The sequence below is a fragment of the Gymnoscopelus microlampas genome, assembly GCF_963454915.1.
Source record: "Gymnoscopelus microlampas genome assembly, chromosome: 24".
In the NCBI taxonomy this organism is placed as follows: domain Eukaryota; kingdom Metazoa; phylum Chordata; class Actinopteri; order Myctophiformes; family Myctophidae; genus Gymnoscopelus; species Gymnoscopelus microlampas.
The window spans coordinates 33,473,837-33,496,097 of NC_139961.1; the positions used below are offsets into that span (position 1 = coordinate 33,473,837).

General features: G+C 43.3%; 1 protein-coding gene across 2 annotated transcripts in view; it reads left to right on the plus strand.

Moving 5' to 3' along the window:
• The window catches only part of nbeal1 (neurobeachin-like 1), a 79,108-nt gene that overhangs the window by 52,823 nt on the left and 4,024 nt on the right, over positions 1 to 22,261 (plus strand). For both annotated transcript variants that reach the window (XM_084050725.1, XM_084050726.1), the window contains 24 exons: positions 353 to 661; positions 984 to 1,133; positions 2,029 to 2,186; positions 2,401 to 2,525; positions 3,201 to 3,327; positions 7,432 to 7,580; positions 8,138 to 8,271; positions 8,804 to 8,905; positions 9,046 to 9,141; positions 9,264 to 9,388; positions 10,347 to 10,487; positions 11,248 to 11,378; positions 12,684 to 12,793; positions 13,834 to 13,951; positions 14,067 to 14,164; positions 14,448 to 14,564; positions 14,819 to 14,908; positions 15,039 to 15,148; positions 15,744 to 15,916; positions 16,723 to 16,817; positions 18,182 to 18,298; positions 20,035 to 20,196; positions 20,768 to 20,916; positions 21,738 to 21,873. In XM_084050725.1, the coding sequence (XP_083906851.1) occupies positions 353 to 661; positions 984 to 1,133; positions 2,029 to 2,186; positions 2,401 to 2,525; positions 3,201 to 3,327; positions 7,432 to 7,580; positions 8,138 to 8,271; positions 8,804 to 8,905; positions 9,046 to 9,141; positions 9,264 to 9,388; positions 10,347 to 10,487; positions 11,248 to 11,378; positions 12,684 to 12,793; positions 13,834 to 13,951; positions 14,067 to 14,164; positions 14,448 to 14,564; positions 14,819 to 14,908; positions 15,039 to 15,148; positions 15,744 to 15,916; positions 16,723 to 16,817; positions 18,182 to 18,298; positions 20,035 to 20,196; positions 20,768 to 20,916; positions 21,738 to 21,873 (3,222 nt within the window). The remainder of the gene's footprint in view (positions 1 to 352; positions 662 to 983; positions 1,134 to 2,028; positions 2,187 to 2,400; positions 2,526 to 3,200; positions 3,328 to 7,431; positions 7,581 to 8,137; positions 8,272 to 8,803; positions 8,906 to 9,045; positions 9,142 to 9,263; positions 9,389 to 10,346; positions 10,488 to 11,247; positions 11,379 to 12,683; positions 12,794 to 13,833; positions 13,952 to 14,066; positions 14,165 to 14,447; positions 14,565 to 14,818; positions 14,909 to 15,038; positions 15,149 to 15,743; positions 15,917 to 16,722; positions 16,818 to 18,181; positions 18,299 to 20,034; positions 20,197 to 20,767; positions 20,917 to 21,737; positions 21,874 to 22,261) is intronic.

Below are 22,261 nucleotides of genomic sequence, written 5' to 3' on the forward strand. Positions count from 1 at the left end.
TCCTTGGTCTTTGGGTCAAATAAAAATAAATGTGTTTTTTTTTAAGTCGTTTTAGTCGTTCTAGGCAGGCATGGCTTATGGGACAAAAGTCGTTTTAGTCGTTCTAGGCAGTGAATGAGTTCATTTGAAACGTTTTTGAAATTGTTGTGAAAATGTTATACTATAATAACATGCCAAAAATAGGGACTCAAATTGGTTAAATAGGACAGTAGATGCAGTCAAAGACAGGACAGTGAGGGCAAACATCAGGGAAGGACATGTAAGGTAATATAGCCAGGGACGTTGCAATTATCTCAGCACACTCGGATGTGCCTTTTATGTACAGTACTACATAAACATGTCCACCGCCCAGGTGTGCGCCATGGCCACCGCCAAGCTGAACGGCATCCTGCAGACCAAGGCGGTGTCCAGCCAGGACGAGGCCTGCTACCTGCTGGGCAAGGTGGAGTGCATCCTGCGACGCTCCATCCTGGAGCAGACGGAGGACACCTACTCCTTCCTGGTGCCCCTGCTCCGCACGCTGCTCTCCAAGGTCCACCGGCTGCTCTACATGGAGCTGCACCTCCCCCAGCTGCCCGACACCAACGGCAGCCCCTCCTTCTTCGAGGACTTCCAGGTGTACTGCAAGACGCCCGAGTGGCGCGTCTACCTGGACAAATACGTGAGCGAATGCCTTGCCTTATTATAGTTTGTTTGTTATTTGTTGTTGTCAAAGGTGGTGGTAGAAAATATCTTGATTGTGACCAATTTAACACACCTTATCTTGGTGCTGAAACAAACTGTAAAGCACAGTAATTACGTTTAAAGACAGGAATGCTTGCAACTCTTCATTTGTAATGCTCCGTACACAAAGTTTATTGAGAACAACGTTTAGATCCTTATGGATCTTCTTCAGGTTCGAAACAAGACAAAAATACTTTTTAACCCGACGAAACGCTTTGATTTGCCGCGTGGTCGTTCTAACGTCTGTGTGTTCCCTGCAGATCATCCCGTACATGAAGCAGTATGAGATCGAGACGTTCAGCCAGGGTCATGAGAGCATGGCTCTGTACTGGAAGGAATGCTACGAGGCCTTCATGGTCAGCCTGCACAAGAGAGAGAGGGAGCGTGGCGAGAGCAAGATACGCTTCCAGGTCAGTTTGAAGCCCCCCCTAGTGGTTCAGCCATTTAGTGCATGTACTTCCTCACTGTATATAGGCGGTGTATAGACTTATCCCAGTGGGATCAAACCTTTTAATTTCAATGCCCCAAGTTTGGTATGGAATTAGGCCAAAGGCCCCCATAAAATGGAACAAAATCTATTTTGTTCCTTACAATCAATAATTTTAGCTGGGTACTCCCTTGAACCCCCTCAATGACCCGTGGGGGTCCCTGGACCCCACTTTGTGAACCACTGTCTTATCCTATAAAATAAAGCAGATTCATTCATGCTCTGCATGCATGCTTGTGCATGTATGCAAAACTATGCATGCACGTGCTTGTGTGATAGCATAGATTCACTCACTACTAATTCACACGCTGTAATGCACAGGGACAGTTATTTTATTGTAATGACTGTAAGTTTGCGGGGGTGTACATGTATGTGGTACAAAGAGTGACCACAGGTTCCTCTTTGCCCAAGTCACCCCTCCCAAAGATCGTGAGAACCACAACTAAAAAAGGGGAAGCAAATAGTATCAACACAACACTATATAGCCTATTAGTGTATCAGTGATCTTGTGAGTGTGACATAAGAAGACTAATTTCAGACTCAAAGGTAGCAAAGTGTGAACAAATACACAGGTTCCAAATAGGGCTATATGTGTTGGCATTGGCCTGTCACAATTATTACATAATCGTCTAATCGCAATTATTTGAGATAGTCGCAATTATTTTTGCATAATTCCATGTTGAAGAATGTTCACACATTTTCAAATATATATATATATATATACACACACACACACACACACACACACACACACACACACATACATGCACACATGCACACACACTCTCACCGATCTCTTGTCTCTTCCTGTGATTCAGGAGCAGTTTGTGGAGCCCTTCTCCAGACGAGGCCGCCAGGAGAACCTGCGATACAACAGCATGCTGAAGCAGCAGCACAGTCAGAACAGCGCCACCTTCAGACAGTGGAAGGCAGCACGACGGGGCCTGGTGTGTGAGAGGGGGCCCTGGGCCGACAGGTAACCCACAGCTTATATACACCATACGATATTCTAAAGATGGTTCATAAACTAGCCACGTTCTAGAGCCTTACAGTAGCATCTCCAACTCGAGTGTGCCATTTCTTTTCATCCTCTAGTCGTGGTCCGCATCTATTGAGACATGCATTGGTGTGCCTTAATCTTTCAGTTTTTTAAATTTTTTTACACATGTTTTTTGTGTCTCCCCCTACAGGCTTCAGGACCAGATGCACTGGAGGGTGTCCAGTGCTGAGAACTACTCCCGCATGAGGCTCAAGCTGGTGCGTAGCTACAACTTTGACCCGCACCGCGAGGCCAGCGCACTGCGAGACAACCTGGGTAATGTCCATGACCGTCCATGTCTTACTGCTGATTCTAAACGTAATGTTGCCAAGACAGTGAGGCGTGTGTGTGTGTTTATCTGCTGGCTATGAAGGAGAAACATGAATAGAGCTAGAAATGTACTGAGAGATGCTACATGCACGACTCATGCTATGTATACGCATAATATCCTTTTATTTAAACTAAAAAGGAAACAATTTGTCAAAATGTCCCGACCCTACCCCCAACTCACCTGATAGGTTTGACCCCAGTTTAAATCAAATCTGGTTAAAACGTTTGTGGTAATAGCTCGGTGCAGGTATAAACAAAATGTCAAAGATGGAGATAGGACCCCACTGTAGATCGGAGAGTACATCATTCAGACGTCGGATCAGCTCAACAGCCTGCTTTAGCTTGGATGGAATAACTGGTCAGGTCTGGCTGCGTCTCGTCCCCTACATAAAATGGAAACGTTTTCGTAATAGGTTGTTTGATCGCACCACAGAACGCTGTCAATACATGGCTGGCAATTGAAAACAAAGGCTGTGTTTGGAAATCAATTGTGACGCATAAAAAATTCCACTCCACACATCTCTGTACATCCAGAACAAACCCCCAAGGATCAATAAAGTGAAATGTAATCTAATATGTATGTATCTGAACCTGACCCCCATGTCTCTCTCTCTCCTCCAGGCGTCCAGCAGCAGAGGGTGAACTCGGACTCCCTGCTACTTGAGGCGGTGAAACAGGTGAAGGTCAGCGACTTGGAAGATGACATCCTGGAGCTGCCAGAGGAAGACCCCGCCGCCAGCAGCAACCAGTCAGTATAAACCGGTGGTTCCCAGTGTAAACGTAGCGCGTTGTGTAACACAGTGATTATCATTCAAGGACCCACAGTTTCATATGCATTAGGGCACAAACCACATTTGATACATTTATTTTTTCATCTATAGGACCCCAATCTTCTACTACTCAATCAGAGAGTGTCTCCTTCTCAACCCCCAATGGTTCTATTGAGCCCCCCGCCCACAGGAGTGGCCCAATTGTCTCACAACTTGCTACAAAAATCGCTCATGCAAAACTATATAATCTCCTACATTTCATTTTCCACCTTCACATGTGTCTCCTTCTGTAATAATCAAAAAGTGCTATATATTTCATCTCAATTTACTTCCGGATGGTTCGTTTCACAACCTTTTTTGCCACATCCGTCACGGGAAAGAAACAAGCGGTCCCGTGGTCTATGGAAGCGAGCCCAAAAGCGCACCCAAATAAGCCCAAAATCGCTTATACAAAAAGTCAGACCTGGCAACGCAGCCTACGCCAATCATGTGTGAGAGATCTACAAGCTATGGGGCAGAGACTCCATGTGCCATACTCTGTATCTTAGCAACAACGAAAGCGCTCACTCTCATTGGTCGTGTCACGCTAAGAGCAGTTCCCAGACAATGGCATCGCAGACAGCTTGCTGTAGCCATCACAGTCAGTCGAAGCAACGACGGACAGGGCGCTGTGATAGTTGGCATGTAGCTAACGCTAACGTGGTTGTCATGCCTGCAGCGGCTGTGCAATCACTTTGTCAACAATGCACGTTCTGTGGTGAATGTTATTATTGCTGCTCAGTTAGCCCATTGTAGATGGTGTATGTTGTGGGCTTGTGGAGAACTGTGTAGCTCCACAGCAACTCCAGTAACTAACGTAATGGCAGGACCGCCCCGTGCAACGCACGTTTAGGCTGCATTATGGTAATGTTGTAATTTCAGATAATTTTGGTCCGATTAGGGCAGTGGTTCTCAACCTTTTCAGGCCGCTCCCAACTGGGGACCCCCCCCCCCCATTTTTGTTTGACTCTGTTCCACAAGTCAATATTGTGAAAATAGCAGATCTATAAGCTCAAAACGCCTCACGGCCAATGTTTTATAGTACAGTTTGTTGACTACTTTTGTTGCAGTAATGGTCTTTTCCTTTACTTTCGTTTTTTTATTGTCTCCGCCAGGCCGAAAGGCATGGCGCAAAAGTATGTTTTACCCCCTCCGTCTGTGGATACTGGATAGCACTCTCCCGCATCGTTGCCTTGATCGCAGCGAAACTGTGCACACACACTCCCTGGATGCCAATTCAGAACCTCTGCCCCATGTATTCACATGGCCCTGTTATAGTGCCACCAGGAGGCCGCTTTTTGCAAAACACATTTTTCCACAGTACTCCTACATATTTTGTCCAAACATCACGCAAATCGGTACACAGTATCTCTATAGTCATTAAAAAATACGGGTCTTTCACATTTTTCATATTCCATCCTGATTGGCTAAAAATGTCTCCCAACGTTTGCAGGACTGCTCCGTTTTGACCAAAATGCCTCAAATTATGAACAGAGCATGCACTTTCCGTGCAACTTTGCACCCACATTCCCACTATGCCGAGGAAGAAATTCCACTTGAGATTTTTCTAAACAGCCTCATGGTGGCGCTATAACAGCCCGATTTGTGTTTTTACCTATAACTGCACCAATCTGTGTAAAACCTTGTATGTGCACTCTAGAGGTCAAGGAAAAACCTTTGCCCTGCATTTTTCACATCTGCCTTTCATAGCGCCACCAGGAGGCCGACTTATGTCAAACATATTTCTTTACATTACTCCTTCCCCTTTTATCTAAATTTCACGCAAATCGGTACACATGATCTCTATAGTCATGTGATCAAGACGGATCTGTTTAATTTTTCATATTCCATCCCGATTGGCTAAGATTCACATCTAAAGTTTGCAGGAGTGGCCCGTTTAGAACAAAATGCTGCAAATCATGAATGCAGCGTCCGATTGCGGTCACCTTTGCACGCACATTCACACTATGTTGAGGAACAAGTGCTACCATTTTAACATTGGCCTGTGGGGGGTCCCCACAGACAGGTTGAGAACCACTGTATTAGGGGAGAGTCAGTGAGAGCTGGACAAACGAGGTAAAATATGTCAAAAGGAGTCTGTACGGCTGTCGATAAATGAACACATGACGTTGTGGGAGAGGAGATATTGTGTCTTTTGGACAAACAGCAGCGTGGTGCTGATGTTTGTTGTGTGAAGCAGCTTAATGTCAGAGTGTTTGTGTTGGAGCGCCTCAGTGCGGCTGCAGAGTTCATGTGCAACCTCTTCCAGAGAGAGATAGAGACACTAGAAACTCTGCTGGAGAAAAACAAAACACTGCTGGGCATTGACTTTCATATGGACATTGATCTACACACTGCAGGTATGTCTGTTACACACACACAACATCAAACTACACACTACAGGTATGATGCAGCGCTTGCATTCCAGCCAGCACGCCAGCGTAGTTCCCATATGGTTTCACGGTGGGCTAAACCATATGGACCCCATGTCGGCAATGTCAGCGGGATCCACTTCAGTCCCAACTGGGATGCCCTTGTGGGACATACGTGTGTTCTACCTGGGCCTTAGGTGGGCCCCACCTAGGCAATTCTATGTGGGGCCGAGGTGGGTCTTAACTGCGATGCCCATGCGGGCTATAAGTAGCTTCTACCTGGCCCTTAGGTGGGCCCCATCTAGCCACGTTTATGTGGGACCGAGGCGGGTCCTAACTGGGTTTGCCCATGCAGGCTTGAAGTGGGTTCTACCTGGGCCCTAGGTGTACCCTAACCAACCAGAGTGCAGTGCCCATCGCTCCAAATGTTGTGACGTCAGGGCTCTCAATACTGCACATTGGTGGAGGAGGAGGGGCCGCAGGGCGACCGCAGACATCGCTGAACCAATGGTAGCCCACGGATGTTTCCTCTGGAGATTTACAATCTGCCCCTCTATGCCACATATCATCCACGCTACAGGGTCTTCACTGACCGAGCCACGGCCCCACTGGCCCTCATGACACTACGCCACTTAAATGCGCTGCCAAGTGGCCGTGGGCGCTACGTGGGCGTGAGCCTCTAGTCTACACAATCTACACTGTAGATTGGGTTTAAGTAACTCTGAGAGTTTACAGATGGAACCAAATGGACCGCCACAGGTCCATTTGGTTCCATTTGTACACTCTCAGAGTTACAGACCCATAAGGGTCCATTTGGAACCCTGGTGGTCCCCAGCCAGACATTGAGAAACGGTGGTGAAAGTAGGTTAATAAGGTGTTCCCCCCGGGTCACACAGACTAACAACTTGGACAAAGAGACATTGTGTGATTCCCAAACAGTCCCAACCACAGTGGAAATCCTATTATCAACATTTACATTAAATAAAGCTATTACGTGAGACAGCATTCCAACAGAGGGCACCATGCTTAAAGTATAAAATCAACCTCTAAGCCTGTGGTTCCCAAGCAGTGTGCCGTGAGACAAATCCAGACGTGCCTTGGGATTTTGTGGCAACCACACATTATTATGCAATATATACAACCATACAAAATGTTGTGAATATTATTTTTTAATTTACTGTATCAGTATTTTGTGTATGCACTCATTTCCCTGTAAATTCCCAGGCAAATTTAAAAACCCTAAAAACATATATTTTAGCCAAGTGGTTAGGGAGCATACCAAATACCACTGGTTCGATTCCCGGCTGGCTGGATCATTTGCTGCATGTCACTCTGCTACTCTCTCTGTGTTTCTTGTCTCTCTCTACTGAGTAGCAGTAGAGTCTACTCTACCTACAGGGTAAAGGCAAAAAACAAAACAAATTAACAACATAATATAACATACTATATATGACAAAAAAAAAATCATCTACAAGTGTGATGTGATACGTTGTGAGCTTGTAGATCTGCTATTATCCGCTATGAATACAGAGATATTTTAATTTGGTGTGCCTTGGGCACAAAACGTTTGAAAACTACTGCTCTTAAGCAGTACAGGTATGGACTATTGAGACATACAGTACAAGCATGTCATAAATTATCTCATGTGTGTGTCTGTGTGTCCATCTCCAGGGCTGAGGTGGAGGAGCCAGGCCAGAAGGAGAAGCTGGTTTTGTGGGAGGATTGTGAGCTGGTGACGGTGGTGGATGTGGTGCCCGGGCGTCTGGAGCTCACCACCCAACACATCAACTTCTACGACAGCAGCCAGGAGAAAGACGAGGGTAAGGGGAGAACCAGGAAACTCACTGACCAATACATTGTGTTTTAACCCTTAAGACATGAGGCAGACTCTACAAATGTCTTCTAAATCCTAACGGTTTTCTGAAAAACTTGTTGTTATATCAGATACTTTTTCATGTCAAAGACCCCCAAAATTATATGCATTTTGCCGCCGACCCCAAGACAATAGTTAAAGTTGTTAAAATCTAAAATGACACTGACCCTTTCCCGGTTTTAGTGGGTTAAGTGGCTAAAAACACCAAATGTCGACAATATACTTGGCCCTTTCCTTTTTTTCCCCTCTGCACCAAATCTTTTCGTGGAAAATAACCAATCTACTAGGTCACAACACGTCACAAGTTTGTAGATCAGCTATTTTTGCCGAATGCTCGCGTATTTTCGCCCTATTATGGCATGCCAAGAATAGCGACGCTAGGGTTCATGTAATTAACTAAATTACATCCCAGAGAAGACTGTGTATATTCAAGTTGAGTCACACCACAGTGTATTTTCCCCGTGATAACCTCTCTCTCTCTGTCTCTCTATGTCCCTCTGTAAGGAGTGGGTCATGACTTCAAATGGCCTCTGTCTCAGATCAGAGAGATCCACCTTCGACGTTATAACCTTCGACGCTCTGCCTTAGAGATCTTCCTGATCGACCAAACCAACTACTTCCTGAACTTCAAGAAGGAGGTGAGCCCAGGGGCCACTGCTACTGAATACACATTCATTTATCCAATATAATTGTATGGTTGGTCCAAAACCATTGTTTTTCAGGAAATGGGGGGAAAAATTGTCTCCCAGTGGATCCAATGTGGTTATTATTAAGTCACAAGCTCTTGTTAATAATTTTCATTGGTTTAATATTTATATAAAATACTATACTTCAAACAAAAAAAAGCAGATCTACGGGATCACAACCCTTTGTAATGCAACACTGTGCGAGCTAGTAGATCGGCTATTTTTACTACTTTTGCGTGTCATCGTTGTATGATGAAGTAGGGAATTAATTAAAAGTTGAAATTATGGAGATACAAGGTTTCTGCCCGACAGCAACAATATGTCTAATACATATGCTTGTGATCCAGCTTCAACTACATTCCCGATATGTAATGAACCATACAGTATGTTTGATTATATCTTGAAACCTTTGAGTCACAGTCAAGGTACAGTCAGTATATTTTCTTGGCTTGTTCAGAAGATGTGGCGTGTTTTTGTTTGACAGGTACGGAACAAGGTGTACGGCCGCATGCTCCTTCTGCGTTCTCTCAGCCTGTATGGAACACGCTCTCCACAGGAACTACTGAAGTCCTCCGGGCTCACACAGGTCAGCATTCAGACACAAATTATTAATAGATATGTTATCAATTCATACCATCATGTCACATTTGACCATTTGTCTTTATTCATGGAGGACAAGCCAATCCGTTGGGTTTTAACACGTTTTCTTTCTATGTTATTTTGAAGAAATGGGTGAACAGGGAGATGTCCAACTTTGACTACTTGATGCAGCTGAACACCATCGCGGGCAGAACGTACAACAACCTGGCTCAGTACCCAGTGGTGTGTTCATCATACACATATTTCACCAGTAAAGGAATCCACTCTTATACCTATAGAGGGAAGCTGGCAATGGTGTTTAATTTTGAGTGTGTTTGTGTGTGTGTCTGTGCGTGTGTCTCCAGTTCCCTTGGATCCTGGCCGACTACACGTCAGAGGAACTGGACCTGTCAGATCCTCGGGTGTTCAGAGATCTTTCAAAGCCGGTGGCTGCTCTCAACGAACGCAATGCTAAGGCAGTGAGAGAGAAGTATGCATCTGTTCCTTTGTTGGAGGAGTTACTATCATTAATGCAAAGCTAAGGCAGAGAGAGAGAAGTTTGCATCTATTCCTCTGTTGAAAGTCTTCTATCATTAATGCAATGCTCTGTCGAAAGAGTTACTATCACTAATGTAATGCTAAGCCAGTGAGAGAGAAGTGTGCATCTATTCTTCTGTTGAAAGAGTTACTGTCACTAATGCAATGCTAAGGCCATGAGAGAGAAGTGTACATCTATTCCTCTGTTGAAAGAGTTACTATCACTGATGCAATGCTAAGGCCGTGAAAGAGAAGTGTGCACCTGTTCCTCTGTTGAAAGAGTTACTTTCACTGATGCAATGCTAAGGCTGTGAGAGAGAAGTGTACATCTATTCCTCTGTTGAAAGAGTTCTATCACTACTAGGGCCATGACAGAGAAATGTGCATATATTCCTCTATCAGAGGAGTTACTATCACTTCCATGGCCACATTGGTGCAAAAATGAACCACAATTCACTGAGGCTAATAACCTGTACTAAGGGCAATTAAACAACTTGTTTAATTGCTAACTGTTTAATACTAATCCATATATTAACATCCTTGGTCTATAATGCACATCCTTCACCACTTCCCCTTCATTGATTGGTCTGTTTACTCATTTAGGCTGTATTTGTTCCGGTTTAATCTTACAGTGGTACTTAACATGAGTCTGCTTGAAAAGCCAATGAGAGGAAGGAAATGAAGAATAATGGTAGATCAATATGCTAATTTACACTGCTTTGTGAACGGCACAGCTTGCTGCATAGAGAGACAGTAATTACATTGGGGGAGCAGTTGAACATTAGGGATGAAGTGACTTGCTCAAAGGCGCTTCTGTAACCTAGGTATACAACCCAGCAACCCTAATATTCACAAGACTGCTGCTCTACCCTTGAGCCACGTTAAATGACGTTTTGCGCGTGTCTTGTCAGATACGAGAGCTTTGAGGACCCGACAGGCACCATCGACCGCTTCCACTACGGCACCCACTACTCCAACGCAGCAGGAGTCATGCACTATCTGATCAGAATGGAGCCGTTCACCTCCCTGCACATCCAGCTACAGAGCGGACGGTATGTTGGACCAGTGGTTCTCAACCTTTGGAATTTCAAGGACCCGCCCCAGTTTGATTTGCATTAGGCCACTGTTTCCCAAACAGTGGGTCGGGACCCATTTGTGGGTCACGGACCGATTTATGTGGGTTGCGAGCAAATATCCCCTTTTTTTTGTTTACTATATTTAAAAATTTTATTTCAAAAGATTAAAATATTTCATAAAGAACATTTCTAAAAATCTAATAATTTCCATAAATACATAAAAAAAATGCATACAAAAGATGTTTAAGAGGTAGTGAAAATAGCAGATCTACAAGCTCACAACACGTCTCATAGCAACGTGTTGTGAGCTTGTAGATCTGCTATTTTCTCTAGTTTGGGTTCCGGGGAGACATTTCTCCTCTGGGTTTCGAGCTAAAAAGTTTGGGAACCACTGCATTAGGCCACAGTGGATAAGATTTTTATCTCTGGGAACCCAATCTACACTGTAATTGAACTCAGACAGTGTAGATCTGTAGCTCCCTGAGTTACAGACCAGTAAGCCCCTGTGTTGAAACCCCAAACATTTTGGTAGGCGGAGATCTCAGATTATCTGTCTAAGGAAGACCTGTATTGTAATCATTTTGAGTGAATTTAATTACCGGTAGTTGAATTAAACTATTCCCATGGAACCCCTTCAAAGATCCTTGAGGGGGTCTTCGGACCTCGCTTTGAAAACCACCACGCTAGTTGTGACCTTGTCTGTTCATCGCTGCTCTGTCGTGTCCCCTGGCTCAAGGTTCGACTGTGCTGACCGGCAGTTTCACTCCATCCCGGCTACCTGGCAGACACTCATGGACAACCCCAACGATGTCAAGGAACTCATTCCAGAGTTCTTCTACTTCCCAGAATTCCTGGAAAACCAAAATGGTGAGGGCCCGGGGGGAAGTGGTTGAGAATTATTACTTTATATTGTTCAGGACATTATTAACAGTAGCTCCCTACCGAGAGGCCTATGAAAGGTTTATTTATATTCTATGCACTTCAGAGAACCGTTAACCTAACCTAACTAACCCTTTATTACAATTTGCAGCAAGATGTCAGACTTTTATAAAGAAAGTATTCCCCCTGCTGTCAGATACAGTATACTAGCAGTACATAACATAACTGTCGCATTACAGTTTACAGGTATGCAAGCAACCCACTAGTATAATAAGAATATAGGGGGGGAAATATCATATTGATAAATGATATTTTTTCTATCAAAAATATAAACATAAGGTGTGTTGTCAAAAAATAATCTGAGTATCTCAGTCTCTTGTGCAAGGAACAGACATGTATGAAATGTGTGGCAATGGAGTGTATCATGTATACATGAAGTGATAGTACCAGTGTACAGTAATGGTAAGACTGACGTAGTGACAGGGCTCAGTGTCTGTTCAGCAGCCTGATGGCCTGGCTGTGGAAACTGTCCCTTAGTCTGTTAGTTCTGCATTTGATAGCGTGGTATCGCCTGCCTGAGGGTAGCAGCATGAACAGATTGTGGCAGGGGTGCTGAGTGTCTTTGATGATCCGCTTACCCTTGGCTACGCACCGCTTGGTGTATACCCTGGAGGGATGGAAGCTCACCTCAGACGATGCGCTTGGCCATCCTCTGAAGCTTTTTCCCTTGCCCAATCTGTTTTTAACTGCTGTACTGTCTTTGGTGCCTGAAAGGATCAATAAAGGTCTTATCTTATCTAGCTGCCTGCGGTTGAAGGCGGTGCAGTTTCTATGTTTCGATGTGATGCATTTATTAGGACATTCTTGATGGTACTGATGGTGTTGTTTTAGAACATCCTGAGGATGCGGGGATCATGCTGAATTTCTTCAGCCACCTGAGGCAGTACAGACATTGTTGAGCATTTTTTCACTTAAGGCAGCTTTGTTTGCAGCTTTGTACTTGTTCAGTGCCTCTAGTGCCAAACAGAAGTGAGAAATTTGTAAGACGCCAAATATCTTGGCCCCTAAACTAATGTCAGGGTGTAAAAGGTTCAATGATCTTTGCCAGGGTCCAGTTTCAAATATGTTATCATGGCGACTAGCTCCCCTGACACCTGGACCAAAGTGACACAATGAAGGAAACCAGTTTACCATTAGAGTGATAAAAAAATCTTGAATTAATCTCCTCCTCACATCTCTCTCATTCTCATTCTCACATATCATGTCTCTTGTCTTTTTTGTTCGTCCCTGCAGGCTTTGATCTGGGTCGTCTGCAGATCTCTAAGGAGAGAGTCAGTGATGTCATCCTGCCCAAATGGGCCAAGTCCCCGGAGGACTTTATCTACAAGCACCGCAAAGCCCTGGTGAGCCTCCATTACCCCATTACCACCAATGGTAAAGGCTAATAGTGACGTCATCACCACCACTGGTGAAGGCTAAGGCCTTATTCATGCTCTGTCGCATAACGTCACAAGGTGAAAATAGCTGGCCTACAAGTGAGCAAGTGAGTCCATGTGACGCCATTATGCGACTTACTGTAGTGTCATTACCGCCACTGGTGGAGGTTAATGGAGTGATTAACTTGACACTGTTAATATTAGCCCTTTTTGTTTGTTAAGTAGATTTTGTCATGTTGTGATAAAAAATAAAAATAATAATACTTGGTCTACCATGTTTAGCCCACTGACAGAGTCTGCTTGAGATGGCTAGCTTGCTTGAGTTGACGTTTTAATTACTTTTGAGAAAATGTAAATGAACATGAATTCTAAAAATAAAGCTTTTAGCGGGTAAATTGTCTGTTTTATGTAAGATATACTGCATGGCCAAAACTGTGAATATAATGATGTATTGATGGCGGTATGTTCCTTAGTTTAAACCATTTTGTTAACTTAGCAATACTTCGTAGACCAAGGATGAATTGGTCTTTGTCTTTTTTACATACGGCTATGTTGAGTATATGCATGCTAGCACTACTGCTATTGATCTGTATGAGAAACAGCCCTGTTTCCCATTCACAAGGTTTACTGTGCTCTGTGCCTCAGGGGCAAAGCCACTAACTGCAATACAATATCTATTCCAATAAGATTAAACGCATTCCTCAGCTGCAACAACAGACATTTCTTTCAGAAATTCATGCTCTTGATGTACTGTGTGTGTGTGTGTGTGTGTGTGTGTGTGTGTGTGTGTGTGTGTGTGTGTGTGTGTGTGTGTGTGTGTGTGTGTGTGTGTGTGTGTGTGTGTGTGTGTGTGTGTGTGTGTGTGTGTGTGTGTGTGTGTGTGTGTGTGTGCACACACATATATGTGTTGTTTATAGTTATGTGGTCTTTAGAAGTGCTGATTTCAGCCATGCTGTACAGTATCAGTATTACTAACACTGTGTAATCTGTGTGTCTGTGTGTAACAGGAGTCGGAGTATGTGTCTGCTCACCTTCACGAGTGGATAGACCTGATCTTTGGTTACAAGCAGAAGGGCCCCGCCGCAGTGGAGGCCCTCAATGTCTTCTACTACTGCACCTACGAGGGTATAGTCCGTCATTACAAGCTATTAAACACACCATCTAAAATAGTCATGGTTATTCATTTGGGAGAGTGCTACTGTGTGATTGAGAGAACGTGTGTTATGGTTGTTGTGTCCAGGCGCAGTTGACTTGGATGCCATCACCGATGAGAAGGAACGTAAGGCTGTAGAAGGCATGATCAGCAACTTTGGACAGACTCCTTGCCAACTGATCAAGGTACACAAACACACAATGCTTTGTTTCCATCACAATAATACCATAATCTTATGAACTGCAATTGGTAGCGATTGATCCTTGAAAATGAAGATGCTGGGGGTGCTCCGGTAGCTCACCTGGTAAAGCACATACCATATGAAGGCTAAACACTGCAACATAACGAATTTCTTTAAAACATTGCCAAAATCATAGAAGAATTTATTTACAAAGTGCTCCGGTGCAGTTTACAATCTGTGTGTGTGTGTGTGTGTGTGTTTGTGTGCGTGTGTGTGTGTGTGTGTAGGAGCCCCACCCTGTGCGTCTATCTCAGGAGGAGGTTGAGAGGAGGAAGACTCGTCCGGACTCTTGTCCTCTCAGCATCTTTGAACATCTCACTGAGCTCAAGTCCTTCTTTGTCGAGGTTTGGACGGCCACGTCATTCTTTCCAGATTTGCATCCGAGAGCAGATAGAAAATATATATATTTTTTAATTGCATTAAGAGATGCATTCATGATTACAAGTTAAATCGTTTATTACATGTTATTTAGAAAAGATTACATATTATTCAAATACACTACTACAAATATAAAAAAAAAAAATCTCACTATATAATGCGAGTGATATTTTTACCATACAAAGCTAATAATGGAATGTCCTACCTGTCTTGTTTGCAGGGCATCAGTGACAATGTGCCTCTGGTTAAGGCAGTCGTACCCAAGAACCAGTCTCACTCCTTCATCACACAGGGCAGCCCTGACACCATGGTGAGCCTGAGAATAACAGTGATGATTAGAATAATGTTTATTTGATTTGCATACTTTTATTACATAATCACATGTTTATAACATAATTAATTATTAATACTTACTTACGTGGTTTTCCTCTGTGTTCTAGGTGACGGTGAGTCGGAACTGCCTGGTGGGGACTCATGGTTGGCTGCCTTATGACAAGAACATCTCCAACTATTTCACCTTCCTCAAGGACCCCACCGTGGCCAACCCCAAGTAAGAGCCTGACACACACACACACTAGAGCCCCACCGATGCCTGATTTGTGTTTCCGATGCCGATCCTGAGTCCTAGACCACCGAATACCGATGTTTTGACTGATATTTTATCCAAGAGTCCAAAATTGTCCAATCAATTTGAAAAACTTTGATTTATTAAAGTATCTATTTCAGAACATTTTACTTATAAGCAAACAAGTAATTATAAAATACGCAAAGTAAACTTTATTTTATTTAACCACTTATAGGCCCTGTAAAAGAAATCTACAAGCTCCCAATGTGATATAAGACACATCGGCTGCATAAGGGCCAATACCGATGTTGTCAAATAATAGCAAATGTGTGTGTCTGACTCTACCTGACACACACACACACCAACGCACTCTGTTAATACATTTTATGCTTGATCACCCCTTTCCTCTCCATCCGTTTCCTACTTTACATATTTTTTCTCCTAAAACCCCCCGCTCTCTTTCTCTCTCTCTCTCTCTCTCTCTCTCTCTCTCTCTCTCTCTCTCTCTCTCTCTCTCTCTCTCTCTCTCTCTCTCTCTCTCTCTCTGTCATATCTCTCTCTCTGTCATATCTCTCTCTAGGACCCAGCGTTTCCTGTCTGGTCCCTTCTCCCCTGGTGTGGAGGTGACGGCCGCTCTCTTCGTGGTCTCCCACGATGGCAAGTTGCTGTTCAGCGGAGGTCACTGGGACAACAGCCTGCGGGTCACGTCCTTGGTCAAGGGCAAGACTGTAGGACAGCACATCAGACACATGGGTATATATGCCTTTTAGTCTTCCCCGTCTACATTCATTCAGCTTTAGTCTGCCCCATGTTCTGTAAATGATTCATTCAGCTTGTGTTTTGACAGTGATGGATTACCTCTGTCCATGTGTACATACAGTATTTCACTGCTGTCGGGGAGAAATCTTGTAGCTCCACGTTTAAACGTTGAATTATTTGTTTTGTAAATAAATGCCCTACTTCGTCAAATGACAGTGTCGCGGAAATAGCAGATCTACAAGCTCTCGTGTTGTGAGTTTGTAGATCTGCTATTTTCGCTGTTTTCAAAAAAGGACATTGAAAGTGAAAGTCTGTCTGTGGGTGTCATAAATATTTAAGAAAGGAAAAGTATTAACAAGAGCTTATGACTAAATAATAACTACATTGGATGCATTGGAACACAGGTTATTCTTTTTCCATTTCCTGAAAAGTAAGGAGAACTGTGTCCACCAAGGTATTTTTTTCCATCTGTAAACTCCAAAGCACTCACCAAAAAGTGCTTCCAAACACCCGAGTTGAAAATATTTCTGCACTTAGCAAGCAGTTAAAATGCGACACGTGAATGCGCGAGCGCTAAATAAACGCTTTGCGCCTCGTCATGCTGCTGGGGTTTCCAAAAACCTGGCGTTCCCATTGTAAACGATTCAAAACATACTCTGCGCTCTGGAAGAAAGAAAAAACGTCTTGGTGGACACGCAACCTAACAGTTTAGGACATACAAGGTTTCCACCCGACAGCAACGATTTACATGTGCGTTCCAGTATGTGACCAATGTGACACGTGCATGTGTCTCCCTCCAGACATTGTAACGTGCCTGTCGACAGACCACTGTGGCATCCACCTGATGTCTGGATCCAGAGACACCACCTGTATGGTGTGGCAGGTTCTACAGCAGGTACTGTAGGTCTCAATGAGAACTTAATGTACAAGACATAGGCAAAACACAGAACATAATCGATAATTGTCTCGTAAATGATTTGGTTTAGTTCAGTTTATTCGTCATTTTTTTTCCAGGCGATTATTCTTTTTTTTCATACAAAACATACTGAATTCATTAAAAAAAAGAAAAATCTGAAAAAAAGGTATAGACTGAAGCCTAAGCTTATTACGTCTACACTTTTGTTTTTTAAATATTGTATTGTTTTAGAAGACAAACAACAATGTGCAAGTTACAATGACAATCTTTACTATCATTCAGTATCTGTCATGGAAAGCAGTGTTTCTGACGAGGTAATAGCCACGTTACCGACACAAACAGAAGATTCTCATTCCAAAATGAGATTAAATCATTTCAGCACACAACCACCATTGACCATCAAGAAAGATACAAGGAAATATATGTTTTGTGTGAGAGACTCTGACATTTTGAACAATTTAAAATAAGTCAACATTTTGGCTGATATGAAAGTGAACCTCATTTTAATTTAATTCTGAGTTTTTATTTTGCACAATTTAAAAGGAACTAGGGAATGTTTGCAACTGTAGGGAGTTGATTTTAAAGTTACATTGTTATTAAAGTAGACATGCAATGGTGTGGAATGAAAGTGTGTCGTTGATTGATTTGCAAACAACAGCATTTTTTTTACGGCTTTAGATTGCATTTAGAGACAGACTGTAGGCTAGTATTTACTTGTGAGCAGCATTGTGTTTATATTACCTTTAAGACATACTGTAGGCTAGTATTTACTTGTGAGCAGCATTGTGTTTATATTACCTTTAAGACATACTGTAGGCTAGTATTTACTTGTGAGCAGCATTGTGTTTATATTACCTTCAAGACATACTGTAGGCTAGTATTTACTTGTGAGCAGCATTGTGTTTATATTACCTTTAAGACATACTGTAGGCTATTATTTATATGTGAGCAGCATTGTGTTTATATTACCTTTAAGACATACTGTAGGCTAGTATTTACTTGTGAGCAGCATTGTGTTTATATTACCTTTAAGACATACTGTAGGCTATTATTTATATGTGAGCAGCATTGTGTTTATATTACCTTTAAGACATACTGTAGGCTATTATTTATATGTGAGCAGCATTGTGTTTATATTACCTTTAAGACATACTGTAGGCCAGTATTTACATGTGAGCAGCATTGTGCCCAGTTCACTGACTTCTCTATACATTTGTATGGTGCTGTACTCCATCTCACTGCTCCCAGTCTAATGCCTTATCACCGTCACTGTGGTCACCTTGCTGTTTCCTCTGTGTGTGTGTGTGTGTGTGTGTGTGTGTGTGTGTTATGTGTGTTATCAGGGGGGAGCTCCTGTGGGTTTGTGTCCCAAGCCGGTGCAGGTGTTGTACGGGCACAAGGATGAGGTGGTCAGCGTTAGCATCAGTACAGAGCTGGACATGGCAGTGTCTGGTTCACGGGTAAGAGGACACCCCACACACACACATTGCTGCACAGTCTGTGGCATTCATGGCAATGAGTCAAAGTTTGTCTGAAACAATGATTTTTTTAGCTTTGCTTTGGCTACAGCTAGCCTAGCAATGGCACTTGACTGCTTATATGAACATCAATCATGTATCATTCTAAGTTTTCTTCCCTCCAGATGGAAGAAATTGCTTTTTATTTATTTCCAAATTCTTCGTCTTTTTGTTCCCTATTCCAGTTAGCATTTTTGCCCTTTTACCTTATGAGGACATTCTTTCCCATTGGAAAAAACACAAATGACAAAGAAATTAAAAGGATTCACTCCTTTTGCTGCATATTATATTTAGAATTTTAAACATGCTCCAACACGCCTGCCGTTCATACCTGATGCCCTTCAATATCTATGGCAGTTCATGTGGTGTTCAACAGTAATATACTGTAGTATTATGAGGCCCACTTTCGGTGCTTGGCCTCTAGCACTTACATCCTAATGATCCAAGTTCATACAAATATGCGTTTTAGCTTTCTTTTTTTGACAGACATGGGTAAGATATTTCAAGCCCACAGGCTTGGCATTGTATATTAAAGTGAGTGAGAGCATTACTGATGCACTGTTCAAATACAGTAGCTTGTGGACTCAATGGGGTGGAAAATGGATTTTGGAGTGAAGACCAGTGGAGTGAGAAATGAGAGATAATAGGTGTTTTCAGGGCTCTGGTCAGGAACAGTGAGCCCTGTGCGTATCTGGGCAGCAGCATCGCTCAATGCTTCGGCTCTGTAATTTAACTTTGGACATGAAGTAATATAATTATGGGATTTAAATGCAGACTCTGTCTTTGGCATCCTGAATTGGGATGTCCATTTGCTAAAGAAATGCAGACTCAGTATTTTGACATCCTGAAATGGGATGCCCATTTACAAAAGGGTATAGTTCTAAGCTGTGTGCGTTTTAAGGGTAGATTGAAACTCTTCACGATGGGCACGAATGAATGGTGACAGCCTGTAGTTAAAGCAGAAACTCATTGCTTGATTGTACCACAACCAACCTAGTAGTTTAGCATGAGGCTAGTGTAGGGAAACATATTGCTTTACATTCACTTTGTGCATTGATTAACTTAATACATTAGTCATAAATCACTGATCTAGCAAATTAACTCTGGGTTGACGTAAATTAGTTATTGATTACTAATGCTCTAGGCGATATTGGAATAGGTTGCAAAATAAGTTGCTAAATACAACCAAATCCACATCACTGCATAGAAATATGGATTGTTTGTATACTGTGGGTGTGGGTGTGGGTGTGCACACGCTATATACTTTTTCGTACGACAACTGCCGCAAATAGACCTAGATAGATCTACAAGCTCACATGTCACAATGCGCTGTGTGTGAGCTTTATCATTTTTATATTTTGGAGGGGGAAAAAAAATATGTTTCTGAAAATGTGTTCAAAATCTGGAGGCCAGGGTTAATGTGATTAATAAGTCTTCTCCCTGGGGGTGCCGATGGTACCAAGTGGTTAAGACGCATACCATATCAGCTTTGATGCCTGATAGGCAGCGTGTCCTGGGTTTGATTCCTGAACCTGGTGCTGGATTTGCTGTGTGTCACTCCCGTACTCTCTCCCTGTTTCCTGTCTGTCTACACACTGTATCAAATAAAGGCAGAAAAGCCTCCAAATCATCCAAAAGATAATAATAATGTGTCTTCTCCCTCTCCCCCCACCCTTCAGGATGGGACAGTGATCATCCACACGGTGCGCAGAGGTCAGTACATGCGGTGCCTGCGTCCGCCGTGCGACAGCTCCCTGCCTCTGTCCATCAGCCATCTAGCCGTGTCCTGGGAGGGACACATCCTTGTGCATACCTGCCTGGAGGGCAAGGCCACGCTCAAGGTACCGTCACACACAACCACGTGCTTACGCTAGATGGTTACATGGCATTGTCGTCTTGTTGTGCACTGAATTGGATGTGAACTTGCTTGTTTGGACTGTAATTGGGATCTTAAATGTAAAGGAGTGGTTCTCTGCTGTAGTATTTTACTTTAGGACTAGGAACACCCTTGGAAAAAACGCTGAATACCCTGTTACTCCAAATGCAAATGACTAGTGTCTTCTGAATTTGTAATCTCTAGGTAATTTTCTCAGACTTTCCACAATTTGCTGTAGATGTAAATACATTTTACATGGGGCGTCCGGGTTACACTGTTGAGAATGGTTGTTTGTACCCTCCCTAAAACAAACAATAGGAGTCAGCAGTGACAGAGATACACATGGGGGGGAGCTGGCATAACGTCTAAATTGCTAATTGTTTTAATGGAAAAAGGGATATAGATTTAAAAAATAAAATGCTATTCTACATAATACTTCACATGACAAGGAAAATCGACATGCTGTGTTAATTGAATGCAGACCTCTAGCCATCTTCCGGTCGCTCATCCGGCTGTGTTGTCCCGTCCCTCCGCAGGATAAGAACGCCCTCCACCTATACTCGGTCAACGGGAAGCACCTGTGCAGTGAGCTGCTGAAGGAGCAGGTGACCGACATGTGTGTGTCAGGGGAGTACGTGGTCATTGGCAGCGAGCAGGGCTATCTGTCCATCAGAGACCTTTACAGGTAACCGTCTCCTGCATGCATGCATGCACGTGTGTGCGTTTGTGTGTTCATAGTGTTGGATAGAAACCTTGAATGTGCAGGAGTCAACATTTTAGGGATTCCAGAAAGTAAAAATGCCCTGAGACTTTATCAGTAAAGGATCTCGTAAAACTTAAAAGACCATACCGACCAATTATTCCAAGGTACTCTTCCAAAGGATAAAAGCTTTTCTAAAAAGGCTAGTTCAGCTACATTCAACATGCTAAATAAATAAAAACATAATTTCTTGTCAAAGAAGTACATTATTGTGTGTGCGTTTAATTTCTTCTAAGTGCGGATAGATTTGAAAAGTCCACTGGAAATACTCCCTGGAGAAAAGATGTACTGTGTTTACTAACTAAATTCAAACATCCATGACTTATTAAGTTAATAAGTCATGGAAATTTGAGTTTAGTTAGTTAATTATTGAGTCAGTGTTGGCTAAATATCATTGCACAGTTAATGTTTAGCAAACACTGACTCAATTATTTAGATAAGTTCAGTAACATTTTAATGGACTTTAGAGAAAATGTAAACAGTTGTAAAATCAAAGCCTTTAACACGGAAATGGTCCACATTTATGCACATCATGCGGCCAAAGTTGGCCAATGTCTGTATTGATGCTGGTTTGGTCCTTTTTAAGTTCAACTTAAGGACAATAAGGAAGGTCACCAGCAGGGGGAAGCAACGCTACATTGGTTGCACACTTGCCTTCCACTGTGTTGTATGTAGTGTTTGCCTAATGTTGATTTTTTTTTTCTCCCTTCTGTCTCTCTGCATATGTATTTGTGCATCACGTTCAGCCTGGCGCTGTGCGCGGCGCCCATGGCCATGCGCGTGCCCGTACGCTGCGTGTCGGTCACCAAGGAGCAGAGCCACGCCCTGGTGGGCCTGGAGGACGGCAAGCTGATCATTGTGGGCGTGGGCAAGCCGGCGGAGGTAAAGAGCTCCCTGAGGAACTACATCGCTCAGAGTCTGGAGGGCTCGCCCCTCATGTCCAACCCGCTGCTGGCGCCGCTGCGAGTGCGCTCGCCCGCACGCCTGCTACACCAGCGCGATCAGCTGGTGTTCAGGCCCAGCCCCCCCGGGGAGCAGAACCCCTAACGTCCACCCCCACCCCCCACCCTCGCACACACCGATATCATCAACCTCCCTCCAGATCCGTAGACCACTGATTCTCAAACTTTTTTTAATTTCAAGGACCCCCAGTTTGATAACTCTTGAGAGTGTACAAACGGACCCGTAAAGGTCCGTTTGGTCCATTTGTATACTCGCAGAGTTACAGACCTGCAAGGGTCTATTTTGGTTCCTAACTATCAATAATTTA